The sequence below is a fragment of the Saccopteryx leptura genome, chromosome 7 (genome assembly GCF_036850995.1).
Source record: "Saccopteryx leptura isolate mSacLep1 chromosome 7, mSacLep1_pri_phased_curated, whole genome shotgun sequence".
Taxonomy (NCBI): Eukaryota; Metazoa; Chordata; class Mammalia; order Chiroptera; family Emballonuridae; genus Saccopteryx; species Saccopteryx leptura.
In genome coordinates this window covers 24,247,361-24,263,060 of record NC_089509.1, presented here as the reverse complement: position 1 = coordinate 24,263,060, position 15,700 = coordinate 24,247,361, and the positions used below count along the sequence as shown (strand labels likewise).

Sequence of the window (15,700 nt, the reverse complement as noted above, 5' to 3'; positions counted from 1 at the left end):
AGGAGGCTTACTTGTGGGCTCAACTGACTCTTTTGTCCTCTGACTCTTGGTTAAGGTTCATCAGTTGAGAGATCAGAAAGATAGAGTGTAAAATCAAAGTAATTATTTTCTTCCTCTCTGAAGGGGTTGCCTTTCTAAAAAAGGCTGTCGACTCATCTCACACATTAGGCAAATTATTCTGGATACAAACGACATTGAGACATTTTATATTTGATCTACAAACTCATGCAAGTTAAAGACAGCTTTCTATTCTTAAATATTTCTCAGTTTTAAGTTATATACCATATAACCATTTTCTCCAAGGCTAGAGCAACTGCAGTCATGTCTTTGCAATCTGTAACATTTTGTCATACCTAGTAATGGCAGGGGCCAAGTTGTCATTTTTCATAATGATCATTTACAATCTCTTCAGTAAGGCAAATAACTGGGGTGTTTGAGAAGCCTCTTGTTAGCTTGACTTTTAAATTGTTTGGTTTTACATTTAACATGTGGGTGTTGGAAATACATTGTTTGGCTTATAAAACTAAATATTTTTGTGGTCCTTGATGAGTTCCAGCACTTCCACCAATAAGCCATCTGTGAAATTCCAAGATGGAAAAGGCATATGATTAGTGACTTCTCAACACATAATTTCAAGTCTCAGTGGAATCACGAATTTAATTGTCTATGAAGACACATATGAGATTAAGTGACTGTGTCAAGAAATGAATTTTCTAAATAAATTTAAATTACTATTTTGACACAGGAAAGTATTTATAGGTTCAAGGTAAAATTACCTCAAAATTATGCCATAATGGTGCATTACCATATAATTCAATAGAGTGTAATTTATGGTGACAGAGCTTTCTGCACTGTGAATAAAGATGTTGATTAGGCTTTCAAGGTGCAGTATTTTTAAACTTATGATAAACAATATTTTAACATAAAGATGAGAAAGTGTAATTTAGTGGATCTCACTTTTCTATTTTATGTGAAACTTTAAGCAGCGAAATGAGATGTCTTGGGGGTAAGTTCAAATGATAATTGAACCTATTATATCCTATGAAAGTCTAATGCATAATGGCAGTCTGAGTTTAATGTTGTTTTACCCCCATATCTGTGTTAGCAGTAGGGAAGTCAATGGCTGGACTACAAAATCTGCACAGCTCAGAAGCATACTGAAACTATGGGTGATGTTTTGCAACTCCGTAGTCTTGGTTTGGAGAGCTAGTTCAGGACAGCCACCAGCTCTCCATAATCTATATAAATTCAAAAAATTAATAGAGAGTATAAAGGGCATTGAAACTTCATTTTTTGAGAGTATGCAGCCAAGTGCACACTCACTGTAACCTATTCAATTATCAGGTGGGACCAAGTGCAATGTAGTGGGAAAATAAATCAGTGACAGTAAAAATAATACTTATTTTGTCCCATCTACTCTTATACTTGCTGCTACTCAACTTCTTTTTACTATTTTTCTCCTCTTGTTCCAACAGCATTATAATCAGGAGTAGTAATTAGTAGGAGAGATAGTTTGTAGTGAGTTTAATCCCATTTTGGCTGGCACCAAAAGTCCCATCATCTTACTTTAAGTGAATACAAAATATATACTATGATTTCAATTAAAAAAAAAAACAAAATGCATATTCTTAATCTAAAATGATGAGTATTTGTATTTGTGTGATAAGATTTTTTTTCTATGCTCTTTAATATGTCATAATTCTTGCTCTTCAAAGTCAAATTTTCAAATGAACAATATTGGCAAGACCTGGAAGTTTATTAGAAATGAAAAAATTTCAACCATGGCATGTTCACTCAGTAGATAGAGTGTTGGTGGATGTCCCTGGATCAATTCCTGGTCAAAACACACATAAAAAATGACTATCTGCTTCTTTTCCTGTCCCTCTGCCCCTTCTCTCTCTCTTTCTTCACATAGCCAGTGGCTCTACTGGTCCGAGCATCAGTCTCAGACACTGAGGATAGCTTGATTGATTAGAGCATTAGCCCCAGATGGGAGTTACCAGGTAGATCCTGGTCAGAGTGCATATGGGAGTCTGTTTCACTATCTCCCCTCCTTCACTTAAAAAAATAAATAAATAAATACATAAATAAATAATAAAAAGAAAGAAAGAGAGAGAGAGAGAGAGAGAGAGAAAGAAAGAAAGAAAGAGGAAAGAAAGAAAGAAAGAAAGAAAGAAAGAAAGAAAGAAAGAAAGAAAGAAAGAAAGAAAGAGAAAGAAAGAAAGAAAGAAAATCTCAGGTTCTACTTCTGACTTAGTGAATCAGACTCTTCATTTTCACAAAATTTCAGAGTAAGTTACATGCATATTAGAGTTCGAGAAATACTGCTCTATAGAGCAAAAATTACTTATATACTAAATAAAAATGAAGTAATTATTTATTTTGTTTTGTTTTTGTATTTCCTTTGAGTTTTGTTGAGTAATAAAATAACATATCACTCTATAATTTTAAAGCATGATGGTTTGATTTACATACATATTCCAAAATGATTATCACAATAGGTTCACATAACTTCTATTTTGTCATACAGACACAGTAAAAAAATAACATAAAATAAAATAAAAGGAAGGAAAAATGTTTCTTTGTATTAACTCTAAGAATTAACTCTCTTAACAACTTTTCTATATATCATATAGCAGGGTTAGCTCTACTCATGTTCTAGTACATTAGTACTAATTCATTTTACTTGTACTAGTACTGATTTATTTACCTTGTAACTGGAATTTTGTGACTTAAAAAAATTTTTTTTTTAATTTGTTGTTTGACATGGTTTCAAGTGTCCCACTCAATAAAACACTCTCTACACACTGCATTGTGACCCCCACACCCCATGCAAGTCATTTTCCACCCCTATTTCACCCCTTTTGTCCCCTCCCCTTACCTCCATACCCCCCTTTCCCTCTGGGAATTGCTACCTATTGTCTGTATATATGTGTTATGTATATATAATTTGCCTAATTCTTTTATCTTCTTTTATCCCATCCCTTCATCCTTCTTTCCTTTGATAGTTGTTCCCTGTGACCTTGCCTCTGTTTCTAGTTTGTTCCTCAGTGTATTGTGTTCATTAGATTTCACAAATAAGTGCGATCATATAGTGTTTGTCTTTATCTGCCTGGTTTATTTGACTTAGCATAATAATCTCCAGGTCTATCCATGCTGTCAAAAAAGGTAACATTTCCTCCTTTTTTATGGCTGCTTAGTATTTAACTATGTAAATGCACCACAGTTTCTTTATCTACTTGTCCAGAGATGGACACTTGGGCTGTTTTCAGATCTTGGCTTTTGTAAACAATGCTGCAATGAATATAGGGGTGTATATTTTCTTTTGAATTAGTTTCTGGAATTCATAGTATATATTCCTAGATGTGGGATAGCTGGGTCATAAGGCAATTCCATTTTTAATTTTTTGAGGAAGTGCCATACTGTTATCCACAGTGGCTGCACCAGTCTGCATTCCCACCAGCAGTGCAGGAGGGTTCCCTTTTCTCCATACCCTTGCCAGCACTTGTGTGTTCATTTATTAATGAAAGCCATTCTAGCAGGTGTGAGGTGATCTCTCATTTGGTTTTTAATTCCCATTTCTCTAATGATTAGTGATGTAGAGCACTCTTTCATATGCTATTAGACATCTGTTTGTCTTGTTTGGAGAAGTGTCTATTCTGGTCCTTTGCCCATATTTTAATTGGATTGTTTACCTTCCTGGTGTTGAGTTTTAGAAGTTCTTTATTTTAAGGTATTTTTCCCCTCTGAGAAAGAAGGAAGGGGCCGGAGCTACAAAGTATGGAATAATAAAAGGCTTTATTGAGTACAGAGTGCTTCTCGCCTGACAAGATTCCCTAGCCATGGGACAGAGGCTAGGCAATTCACAAGGATTAAACCACATGAGGGATATTTAAAGGGTCTCTAGGGTGGTCGAGCTAATATGATGTGGTGAAATCTCACTGGCTGGCAGATGGTCGCTTTTTTCCAAAGGGTTCCTGGGAAGTTTCTTTTGGTGCACTTGGTTGTGGGCAGTCCTAGCCAAAATTCCCAGGTCTGGGTTCCCCGTGTGACCATCCCCCATTATCCACTGACCTTACATTTATAAAGTTAGGTTATTAACCCCTTACTAGACATATTGGCAAATATGTTCTCCCATTGACTGGGTTGTCTTTTTATTTTGTTAATGGTGTCTTTTGCTATGCAAAACTTTTTAGTTCGATATAGTCTACTATAGTTCAATATAGTTTGTTTACTTTTTCCTTTATTTCACTTGCCTGAGGAGATATATCAGCAAAATATTTCTTCAAGAGATATTGGAGAATCTACTGTCAATGTTGTCTTTTAGGGTTTTTATGATTTTGCACCTTACATTATATAATTCTGAGTTTATTTTTGTGAATGGTGTAAGTTGGTGGTCTAGTTTTATTTTTGTGTGCATGTGTGTTTTCCTAAAACTATTTATCAAAGAGATTGTCTTTACTTCACTGTATGCTCTTATCTCCTTTGTCAAATATCAGTTGTCCATAGAGCTGTGGGTTTATTTCTGGGTTCTCTGTTCTGTTCTATTTATCTGTATACCTGTTATTATGCCAGTACCAGGCTGTTTTGAGTACAAAGGCTTTGTAGTATATAGTTTAATGTCAGGAAATGTGCTATCTCCCACATTGTTCTTATTTTTTTTTTCAATATTGTTGATATTGCTGAGGCTGTTTGGGTTATTTTTTGGTTCCACATAATTTTTTGTAGTCAGCATATATGTTGGTCATGTTTTCTTGTCCACACAACTAACCTTTGTCTCTTCATTGGAGAATTTAATCCATTTACAGTTAAAGTTATTATTCGTATAAACTGATTTATTACCATTTTATTCTTGAAACTAATAATTCTTTTTTATTCTTTCTTTCTCTTCTTATAGCAGGCTCTTTAACATTTCTAGCAGGACTGGTTTGATGCTAATAAACTCCTTGAGGTTTTTTTTTTTTTTTTTTTTTTTTTTTGTCTAGGAAGCTCATTATTTTTCATTCACTTTTAAACGATAGCTGTGCTAGATAGAGGAATCTTGGTTGTAGGTTCTTGTTTTGCATCATTTGGAATATTTCTTGCCAATCCCTTCTGGAGTGAAGTGTTTCTGTTGAGAAGTTGTATTTCATCCTTATGGGGGCTCCTTTATAGGTAATTAACAGCTTTTCTCTTGCAGCTTTTAGTATTCTTTCTTTGTCTCTTAACTTTGGCATTTTAATTATGATGTATCTTGGCATAGACCTTCTTGGTTTCCTCTTTAATGGGACTTTCTGTGCTTCTTGAACTTCTGTGACTTTTTCCTTCATCAGATTAGAAAAGTTTTCAGCTATGATTTCTTCAAATTCTTATCCTTTGTTTGGTCTCTTCTCCTTCAGGAACCCTTACGATGTGAGTGTTGTTTCTCTTTGTATTGTCACAGAGGTCACTTAGAGTTTCCTCAGCTTTTTTAAGCCTCTTTTCTTTTTGCTGCTGTTTCAGTGCTTACATTTATCTTGTTCTCTAACTTGCTGATTTGATCCTCTGCCTTATCTAAGCTGCTGTTGATTCTTGTAGTGAAGTCTTCATTTCAGATATTGTATTTGCCATTTCTGACTGGTTCTTTTTTATGGTTTCAATATCCTTTTTAATGCTTACTAAGTTCTTATTGTGACCATCCTTTCTTACTCTAAGCTCCTTAAATCCTAATAACCATTATTTTAAACTCTGCATCTAATCATTTGGTTACTTTCATTCCATTTAATTTTTTGGGGGGGATTTCTTTTGTTAATTTGTTTGGGTCATATTTCTTTGTCTGCCCATTTTGTTTCTGTGTTAACTATTAATAGTATGCTCTGACTTTCAAAATTGTTGTAGAATCTTTATGAGGAAGGTGGACTCAGTGGTATTAAATTCTATGCCACTTTAGCTCCTTGCTTTAAGAATGTTCTTGAGTGTTATATTTATCTTCCTGTTGAATGTGAGTCTTCAATGCTGTTGGCTCTTTCATGGGAGGAGTTAACCCTTCAGGCTGGCTGGCTGTAAGGGTCAACCTTGGTCATGTGGTTTAGATTGGGTGGGGCCAACAGTCCCCTCTGTGAAAGTTCTGCCATCTGGGTAGCCCCTGATCACAGGGAGGAAGATTGAGAGAGTCCTCCACTGGGACTGACTGTGATCCCACAGAAGGTGGCTAAGCCCCTCAACCAGTTCCAATAATATGTTTCAAAGAACCCACATCTTGAATGTCTATGCTCCAAGCTCTCTCCCTTCTCACTGTGGACATCCAAGGGGGATATCTAAGCAAGGCAGGATATCTGGGACTGTGGCCAGCCTACTATTAAGCTCCACCTCATCCAATGCACACATTGTACAGGCATTGACCACAAAAATTAGAACTCACCTCATAAGGCTTTGTGTTCGAGAGCATTCTCTTCAGATATGCTGTCATCAGTGGTACTAGGGTCCTGCTCCAATGTTCTACACAGCCAGCCACCAGATGTGCCAGCCCTGGGCCAGGCAGGGGAGAACCCAGTGCAGACCAGTGTAGAACCCTGCCTGTGACTAACCCTCAGCAATCTTATTGGAGCTACCAGCAAATCAGAGTATGTGGCTGCCTCTGCTGGCCTAGTGCAGACTTCAATTATTTTCTTCTTGAGAGAAATAATTCAATCAAGAGACAAAATGCAGCAAGTAAAGGATGAATTTATATAGTGTACAGGAAGAAAGCTAGAAGAAAAAGGACCTTGGAGAAAGATTCAGAGAGTTAGCCTGGGACAAGCTGCCACTGCCCACAGTTCCCCAGGTTACAAGTCTTGTGGGCTCCCTTAGAGCTTAGATGAGAGAGAGGGTCAAGGAACAGCACCTGGGGGGAAGATGAGGAGAAGAAGGAGGGGAGAGGGAAAGGCATGGGCATATTACCTGAAAGAAAAGTTCAAGGGACTTCTGTCCTAAGGGATTTGAAGGGTGGGGATTATAGGGGCAGTCCTAGTGGGGGATCTTAATAGAATAATCATTAGGTTTCCAGATGTGTTCTTTTGGGGTCATGTTCTCCACTGATTGGTCTGTCTCGAGCAGTCGGTCATTAGTCAATGCAACTGGTCCTGAGGTCCGCTGTGTAGTTTCTTTTTCTGTTCTGAGATTGGAGCTAAAACAATACTTAGGTCTAGATGTTATCTCTAGGAGTTAATACTTAAGCATTATTTTCTGGCTTTCTTTTTTGTTACTCCTTTAAGAAGGTCAAAAACGGCCCTGGCCGGTTGGTTCAGCAGTAGAGCGTCTGCCTGGTGTGCGGGGGACCCAGGTTCGATTCCTGGCCAGGGCACATAGGGGAAGTGCCCATTTTCTTCTCCACCCCCACCCCCTCCTTCATCTCTGTCTCTCTCTTCCCCTCCCACAGCCAAGGCTCCATTGGAGCAAAGATGGCCCGGGCGCTGGGGATGGCTTCTTGGCCTCTGCCCCAGGTGCTAGAGTGGCTCTGGTCGCGGCAGAGCGACGCCCCAGAGGGGCAGAGCGTCGCCCCTGGTGGGCGTGCCGGGTGGATCCCGGTCGGGCGCATGCGGAAGTCTGTCTGACTGTCTCTCCCCGTTTCCAGCTTCAGAAAAATACAAAAAAAAAAAAAAAAGTCAAAAACCACATGACTTGTGATATGCCTGGGGAGGCAAAGTTGGAGAGGGTCTGAATTCCATGACTAATGATATGAAATCAGAGTGTTTAAACTGTTTGCGCAGCTAAGTGAGGAAAAGTCACCCTGGGGGTGAGGTCCTTGTTTTACAAGTTTTGTCCATTTCTAGGCAGTCAGGGCTTTCTGCCCTGGTGCCCTTCTGAGCCTGGCCTCTAGTCCTTGCCCTTCTCACCTGTCTAACTGCCTACTACAGAAGGATCAAGCTGTACATCTAGGCTGGCTTTTACCTGCACTGAGTCTGGGGACAATTCAGCTAAATATCTATGGTTCCTTAGGACTGCCTCCTGCTGCCTCTGTCTGCTGGTTGCTTGTTGGGCTCGGACCCTGAGAATATCACTGGTAAAATCTTGAGGGTTAGGTAATTCAGGGATTAAGAAGGATGAAGGGTGTGGCTTTCACCCCAGCACCCCAGATGTTATTTCATCCCAAGTTTTTTCATGGACTTGAGTAGGTTGTGGCCACCAAGAGTTCACTGGGTGTGGCCTCTAAAACCCAGATATTTGCCTGCCCTCAGTGCAGACAGTGTCTATTGAATCTCCCATGATGTGGAAGCACCAGTCATATTCTCAGGAAAGTGTGGAGTAAAGCTCTGGCCTCAAAGCCAGACAATAGAGTCACTGTCCTGCCCACTGCTTTCTGGCAACGGCTGCTTACTTCTCAGCAGGGCCCAGTCTCCATAAATTGGGGCAAGAGAGATTCCTGAGATTGGGGCAGTTGCTTTCCCTGAGGCTGCTGCCACACAGAGGGGACTGCTCCACCCAAGAGAGATGGCTACTGCTGTACTGAAGACGGACTCAGCACAGGGGCCCAGGCAGCCGTTCTCCCCACAATACCCACAAGGCCACCAACCTCACATTCTCCCACATAACTTCAGTCCTCCCACCCTTCCCTATTCCAGAGCCCAGGGCAAGTGGCTGTGAATGAGATCCTTCATGTTGGCCCCTCAAGAGGGGGTCTGTACCTCTGAGATACCTAGCCCCCCTCTTGGAGACAGAAACCTCACCTCTTTTCACCACCAAATTTTGTGGGTACCTCTTCTAGTCTCCAGTGCTTCAAGCTGGCGTTCCTGGCCTAGGGCCCCTCCAAACAGTCTGTTGCAGCTTTCCCTGTGACTCCCCAGCCACAGACTCCTCCCCTTTCAGCTCCAAGTTGGTTCCCAAAGATGACCGTTCTCAAATTTAGCCACAACTCATTTGGTCCCTGGAGGTGGTAACCAGAATGTCTGTGTGGGGCAGCTGTCTGTGTTAGGCTTGCTCAGGGGGTTACCACCTACAAGCCCGTTGCCTGGTAGGTACATGAGTGTGTGACAGCACCATGTGTGTATGGCCTACATAAGGCTATGTGTGGTTGCACTCAAGAGAGATGGGGGATTGTGGACAACAGATTGCCTGCCCGCCACTGTGGGGAGCCATTCTTGCTGTTTGTGTGCCAGAGAAGAGGTTTCTCCTTGCCTGTGTGCTTGTCCACCATTGTGAGACTTATGGCCCAGTGCTTTTCAGCTCTGCAGTTTCTCTATGGTCTGCCCAAATCTAATGTGGCCTTGGCCACTGATGTAGTGGGCAGGGTTTGAGCAGATTGGTATGGAGCCACCAACATCCTTGAGGGGTGGGATAGAGGAGTGGCTATTCCCAGTGGCTCTCCTGGTAGGGAACATGGGCAGGGTGTTTTTTTACAATCCTGCAAGAGCTCTGTACAAGAAGCAGAGCGAGGTGGAAAGCTCCAGGGTGAGCTGCATACTGAACACCAATGACAGTGTGAACTGGAGCCAGCACTGGAGAGGGAGGCCGACTGGGTTTGAGAGTTGCAGTGTGAGGTACAGGCTGAGTCCCAATGGCACCTGGAACTGGAGCAGTCTGTGGAGAAGGAATTGCAGGTTCGCAAGTTGCAGTTTGCCTTAGAAGCTGAACGTTGGCAGCAACAGCTATTGAAAAAATAGCTGCAGGTTCAGAAGCTCAAGAATCAGCTTCAGGCCAAGAGCTGGCAGCCACAGGAGCTGAAGCAGGCGTAGAAGACGGACCTACATTCCTGCCAACAGAGTGGCTCTGAGTTGATGGGAGCAAGCATTTCCAACTCCTTCTCTCCTGAGGGGGACACTTAGGCTGCAACTGCTGTCCACATACTCAGAGCCCTGCCAGTGGTCACCAAGAAGGTAAAATCCCAGCAGCAAAGAGTCCCTCAGGGGCAACCACAGCCTCCTCCCCAGAGAGCAGAGCACTCTGTGGTCTGGCCCTATCCCCAGGCAGAGCTAATGGAGTTGGAGGCATAACTTAGGCAGAAACCCTCGGAGATGCTGGCAGCCTGGTTACGAAGGTTTTGGGCATAAGGGTGGATGGCATCATGCTGTCTGAAACAGAGATGGACTGTAAGGCCGTGAGGGCTGCTGCCCGTGCTGCCCACCCTGACTAATAGGAGAAACGGACCTGTGAAAGTTACATGAACACAGACATGGGTAGATTTTATTGTGGCCAGGGCAGATAGAGAGAAATTAGATGGCAAGCCTTTTAAAGTCTTGTTGGAGCTTTGGTGACAGCCTGAATCAGAACAGAGGTTCTAGCCGCTGAAAAAGTGGGGGAAGCGGGTGGCCCTGTCATCTGCTAGGAAAATGGATGTCATTCGGGTTACTGGATCACCAAGGCCCGTTGTCCCAGTTTGAACAGGGGGAAGGGCGAGGGACCCATCCAACAGAGATGGGTGAAGGTCAGAGGCCCCATGTGAAATTGGCAATCTATCGGTCCCCTTCTAATGTGCAGCAAGTGTTGGCATTAGAAGGTAATAGGGGATTTTTTTTTTTCAGCAGCAGCTAAGAGAACTGTTAGGATGACACAGGCCTTGAATGTGCTTGAACCCTCCAGGCCCTGTGAGTTTCCTGAGGGGTTGGATGGGGCTTGTGGCAATGGACAGCACACTATGGAAAGATGCTGAGGTCCGTTAATAAAGAGCTGTGTGGCTAGTTGCCTGCAATGGACCTTTACCTTGGTGATTAGCATAGACAGCTAGGCTGTCTAACATGGACTGCAACCAGAGGGGGACATCAGCCCCCTTAATGGATGGACACATCGCTCATGGACAGTACTATGAGAGACCCAGATGGGAGGGGGCCTGGGGCACCAGTGGAGGCCCTCCTGCACTGGTTCTCATCCAGTTGCAGAGGTGCACTAGGGACACTTTATGGTTTTCATGGACACAGCCCTGGAATATACAAGCCCTCCCACATACCATAGAGTAGGTGGCTATAGAAGGGCCTCAAAATTGCACCTTGGGCAAAGTGCTCAGGGAGACATTGTGAAGGACACCTTTGTAAATATTGTGTACCTTCTGCTGTTGCTGTAGTCTCTGATGTCACGTAGATTGTGAAGCAAGCAACCCTAAAGGGGTGGAATGTGGGGCAGCTGTGTTAGGCTTGCTCACAGGGTAACTGGCTGCAAGCACTTTGTCTGATTGGTACCTGAGTGTGTGGCAGCACCACGTGTGTATGACCTATATAAGGCTGTGAGTGCTTGCCCTCGAGAGAGATGGGGGATTGTGGATGGAGGATTGCCTGCCCGCCACTGTGCGGGGCATTCTTGCTATCTGTGTGCCTTGGAGGCGGTTTCCCCTGCCTGTGTGCTTGTCCACTATTGTGAGACTTCATTGAACGGGATGGCCCTAATGCTTTTTTGGCTCTGCAGTTTCTCAGTTGTCTGCCTGAATCCAATGTGGACCTGCCTGACCTTGGCCACCACCATTACAGTTTGCCTCCTCTGTCACCATCCCAAAACCCCCTCTAGAATTTTGTATCTTTGATCACTCACTGTACAGTCCCTCCTTCCCACACACCCTGTCTCTGATAACTGATTCTGATCTCTTTTTCTATTTAGTTTATTTGTTTGTTTTGTTGGTTTGTTTGTTTTAAATTCCACATGTAAAAGGGATTATATAATACTTGTCTTTTTGTGTCTAATCTCACTTATCATAATGCCTTCAAGCTTCATTTATGTTGTCACAATGGTAGCATGTCATTTTTTTCTGGCTGAACAATATTTATATGTATTATATATTATCATATAATGGCTAGAATATATACTGCCTAGGAATGTGGGTGTGCAGAGTTTTTTTTGAGTGTTTTCATTTTCTTTGGATATATTTCCAGACATATAATTGCTGAATCTTATGGCAGTTCTATTTTTTTCTTTTTAGTAACAGAATTTAATTAAATTATTGAAATTTTACATTAAAATGTATTTATTTATTTAAATTATTTATGAATTAAAATTGATATACAGTATTATAGTAGTTTCAGGTGCACAACATAGTGATTGGACATATATACCTTACAAAATGATCACCCTAAAAAGTTTAGTACACATCTATACCATATAGTAATTATAATATTATTGATTATATTCCCTATTCTATAGGTTATATCCTTGGGCCTATATTTATAATTGGCAATTTGTACTTCTTAATCTCTTTTACCATTTTACACATCCCACAAGCACCCTTGCATCAGCCAACTATCACATTATTCTTTGTATGTATGAGTTTGTTTCTGTCTTGTTTGTTCATTTATTTTATTTTTTAAGTTCTACAAATAAATGAGATCATATGATATTTGCCATTTCTGACTTATTTCACTTATCATAATACCCTCTAGATTCATCTATGATATAAAAAATATACTGCAAAGTTATAGTAATCAAAAAGGTATGGCAGATTTTTTCCCACAGTTTGCAGCTTATCTTTTTATTGTCTTACCAGTGCATTTTAAAAGTAAGTTTTATATATTGCTTATACTCCATTTATCACTCTTTTTAATGGATCATGCTTTAGGAGTTATTATGCTAAGGGATCTTTCTGACCTAAGATTGTAAAGATTTTATCCCATGTTTTTATTTAGAAGTTTTATAGTTTTAGGTTTTATATTTAGAAATATAATCAATTTTTAGTTCCTTTTATATATGGATGGCAGTTCTTTTTGCATATGTATATTCAGGTGTTGAAATACTATTTGTTGAAAAAATTACCCCAATTGTTTGAATAGTCTATTCACTTCTGTAAAAAAAATAGTTATCTATATTCATTTGGGCCTGTTTGTAAACTCTCTTTTCTGTATTACTGATGCCTTTTTCTATTATTTTCCCAAACCATACTATCTTAATAGTTAAAAATCCATAATGTCTTGAAATAAGGTAGAGTAGGTCTTACAACTTCTTTTTTTTGTATCATTGTTTTTGTTATTCTAGGCATTTTGTATTCCCACATAAATTTGGTTTAAGCTTGTCAATTTCTAGAAAAATATCTGCAGAAATTTTAATCAAATTAGATATAATTTATCAATTTGCAGAGAGATAATATCTTAACAATATTGAATATTCCAAACAATAAATGAAAATAACTCTATTTGTTTTTCTTAATATTTCTTAACAATATTTTATAATTTTCAGATTCTTATAAATAATTCTTCATATGTATTATTGGGTATTTCATGTTTGTTGATGTTTTTGTACAACTTTTTAATATTCAATTATTTATTACTACTCTATAAGAATTCTTGTAGTGATCTTTGTGTCCTGAAACCTTACTAAATTTATTAGTTCAAGTAGCTTTTGGGGGAAGATTTCATTAGATTTTTTATGCAGAGGATGTATCACCTGCGAATAAACATAATTTGACATTTTCCCCAACCTAGATGCATTTATTTTTGTTTTCTTATTATACTGGCTTGAAACTCTGAGACAATGTTCAGAAAAGTAGGAAGAATGATTATTTCTCTCTTGTTTCTAGTTTTATTTCTATTCTGAGTTTTTACTAGGAATGGATATTACATATTATCAAAAATTTATCTGTATTCATTGAAATCTTATAAATTTTGTTTTCTTTCTTGCCTATTTAAAAATGGTAAATTGAATTGGTAGACTTTTAAAATGCTAAATAAATCTGTATTTCCTGGAATAAATCTTATGCCATCATTAAGTGTTACCAACTGTATTATTCACAAATAACCACTTTTTAAGTTTTACTGACTTCCTTAAATTTTTTTGTTTTTATTTTCTTGATTTCTCTTCTAATCAATATTTTTCTCTTCTTCTTTATTTTCAGTTTAATATATATATTTTTTAGTTTCTTAAAGTGAAAACTGAGATCATTGAATTGAGATTCTTTGTTCATCTCTTCTTGCATAAAATATAGTAAAAATATTATGTAAGCACATTGGAAAAGATGAGGGTTATTAATACATTTTAAATCAAATATAAAGAATATTATGACAGTACATTTAGAAAAATGCATTTTTGTCTGATGACTTCAACTAATTAAATCAAACTAATTTTAATCCTTTATTTCTTGTAGCTAAAATAGATGTGGATTTAGAAATACCTTTATTGTAATCTTAAAATGTATTTTTTAAAATTTATTTCAGGTGATTGTCAAATCGGGGCCAGGGACTTTTCTCAGTTTGGCCGTTTATGACAATTATATCTTCTGGTCAGACTGGGGAAGAAAAGCTATCCTGCGTTCCAATAAGTACACAGGAGGAGATACAAAAATTCTTCGTTCTGATATTCCACATCAACCTATGGGAATCATTGCTGTTGCCAATGACACCAATAGCTGTAAGTCATAATAGAAACCACATTTATTTCTTAATTTCATAATCTCTTATAAATTCCTCTATATGTTGCTTTTCTCACCACCATATCACAGTTATTATTCCACTGGCACTAATAAAGCTAGAGGTGCTCATGGTTACATCGCACAAGATTCCTGCCTTCTAGCTTCTGTCCAACAGAAATGTCTACCAGTTTGTCTCTATGCATTGTAGTAATACTTAGTTTGATTTTGTTTTATTAAAGTTTCTGGGGTATTGTTCAAGATTTGACATTTCAGTATATTGAAATTACCTAAAATATTTAAGGTAAAACTTCTGTGGTTCTTAATTTTCCAACAAAGGAACAATTCAGTTTCAATTATTTGTTTCTGGAATTCTATTCCATTCACTCATTCTTCATATCTTTGAACATTCAAACTAACTTGCTTCTCTGAAAATAATACCTTGTGATAAGCAGTCTTTTTAAGTCACTGAAATACCCACAAATTTGCTTTTTGTAGTAGCGGTGTAGTTTCTATTGACATTAGTGTATTTCATGCTACAGCATCCTTGATAAATGTGTAGATTGTGTGCTCTTATATTTGAGATGTTTAAATTTTCAAAAGTCCTAAATCATTCTGTTTGTGAGATTTTTTTTAGAGATTGCAGCAGTCTAACAGTTAAACTGTTACCTGTATTTCCTCATGTGTAAGACGCTCCCATGTATAAGATGCATGTTAATTTTGGAGTCTGAAATTTGAAAAAATATGTATTACATAAATATATTGAACTCAAGTTTTATTTATCATAAAATTCATACAACTCCTCATCACTGTCAAAACTCCCATTAGCTTGTCCTCATCTGTGTCTGATGACGAATCACTGTTTTCCACAATGAGCACAAAAACAAGCACAGAAAAGCAGGAAATGCAAGTAAAAAAACTTCAACCACTGTATAAGACGCACCCGGTTTGTAGACGCCAAATTTTTTGAAAAAAGTGCGTCTTATACATGGGGAACTATGGTAATCTAAGTCTAACAAGGAATAAGAATTCAATATCACATGTTACCAATAAAGCTTCCGCATTGCAGGTGAACTTTCTCCATGTGCTTTATTGAACGGAGGTTGCCATGATCTATGCCTTTTAACTCCTCATGGGAGAGTGAATTGTTCCTGCAGAGGAGATCGGATATTGCTAGATGACAACAGATGTGTGAGTAAGTAAAGAGAGTCCAAATGTGACATGACATACTGCTCAAAATAGCACACATAGACATTGACATTGTTTTACTAGATTCATGAAATTTTACTGTCCTTCAATATTAAAGACCCAGTTGCCTTATTTCTCTATTCTAGAAAAAACTGAATTCACCATTTTTCTTTGTTATAGCAACATGTGATAGATAATGTTATCCAAAACAATGATAAATTGTATAATTGTTTGTGGACTAGAAGATATTGGGCTAGTTAGCAA

The 15,700-nt window shown here is 38.9% G+C and overlaps 1 protein-coding gene across 1 annotated transcript in view; it reads left to right on the top strand.

Moving 5' to 3' along the window:
- LRP1B (LDL receptor related protein 1B) overlaps positions 1-15,700 on the top strand; it is a 2,108,848-nt gene that overhangs the window by 1,775,504 nt on the left and 317,644 nt on the right. The window contains exons 44-45 of the mRNA XM_066345498.1: positions 14,058-14,250; positions 15,318-15,443. Coding sequence (XP_066201595.1) covers positions 14,058-14,250; positions 15,318-15,443 — 319 coding nt within the window. The remainder of the gene's footprint in view (positions 1-14,057; positions 14,251-15,317; positions 15,444-15,700) is intronic.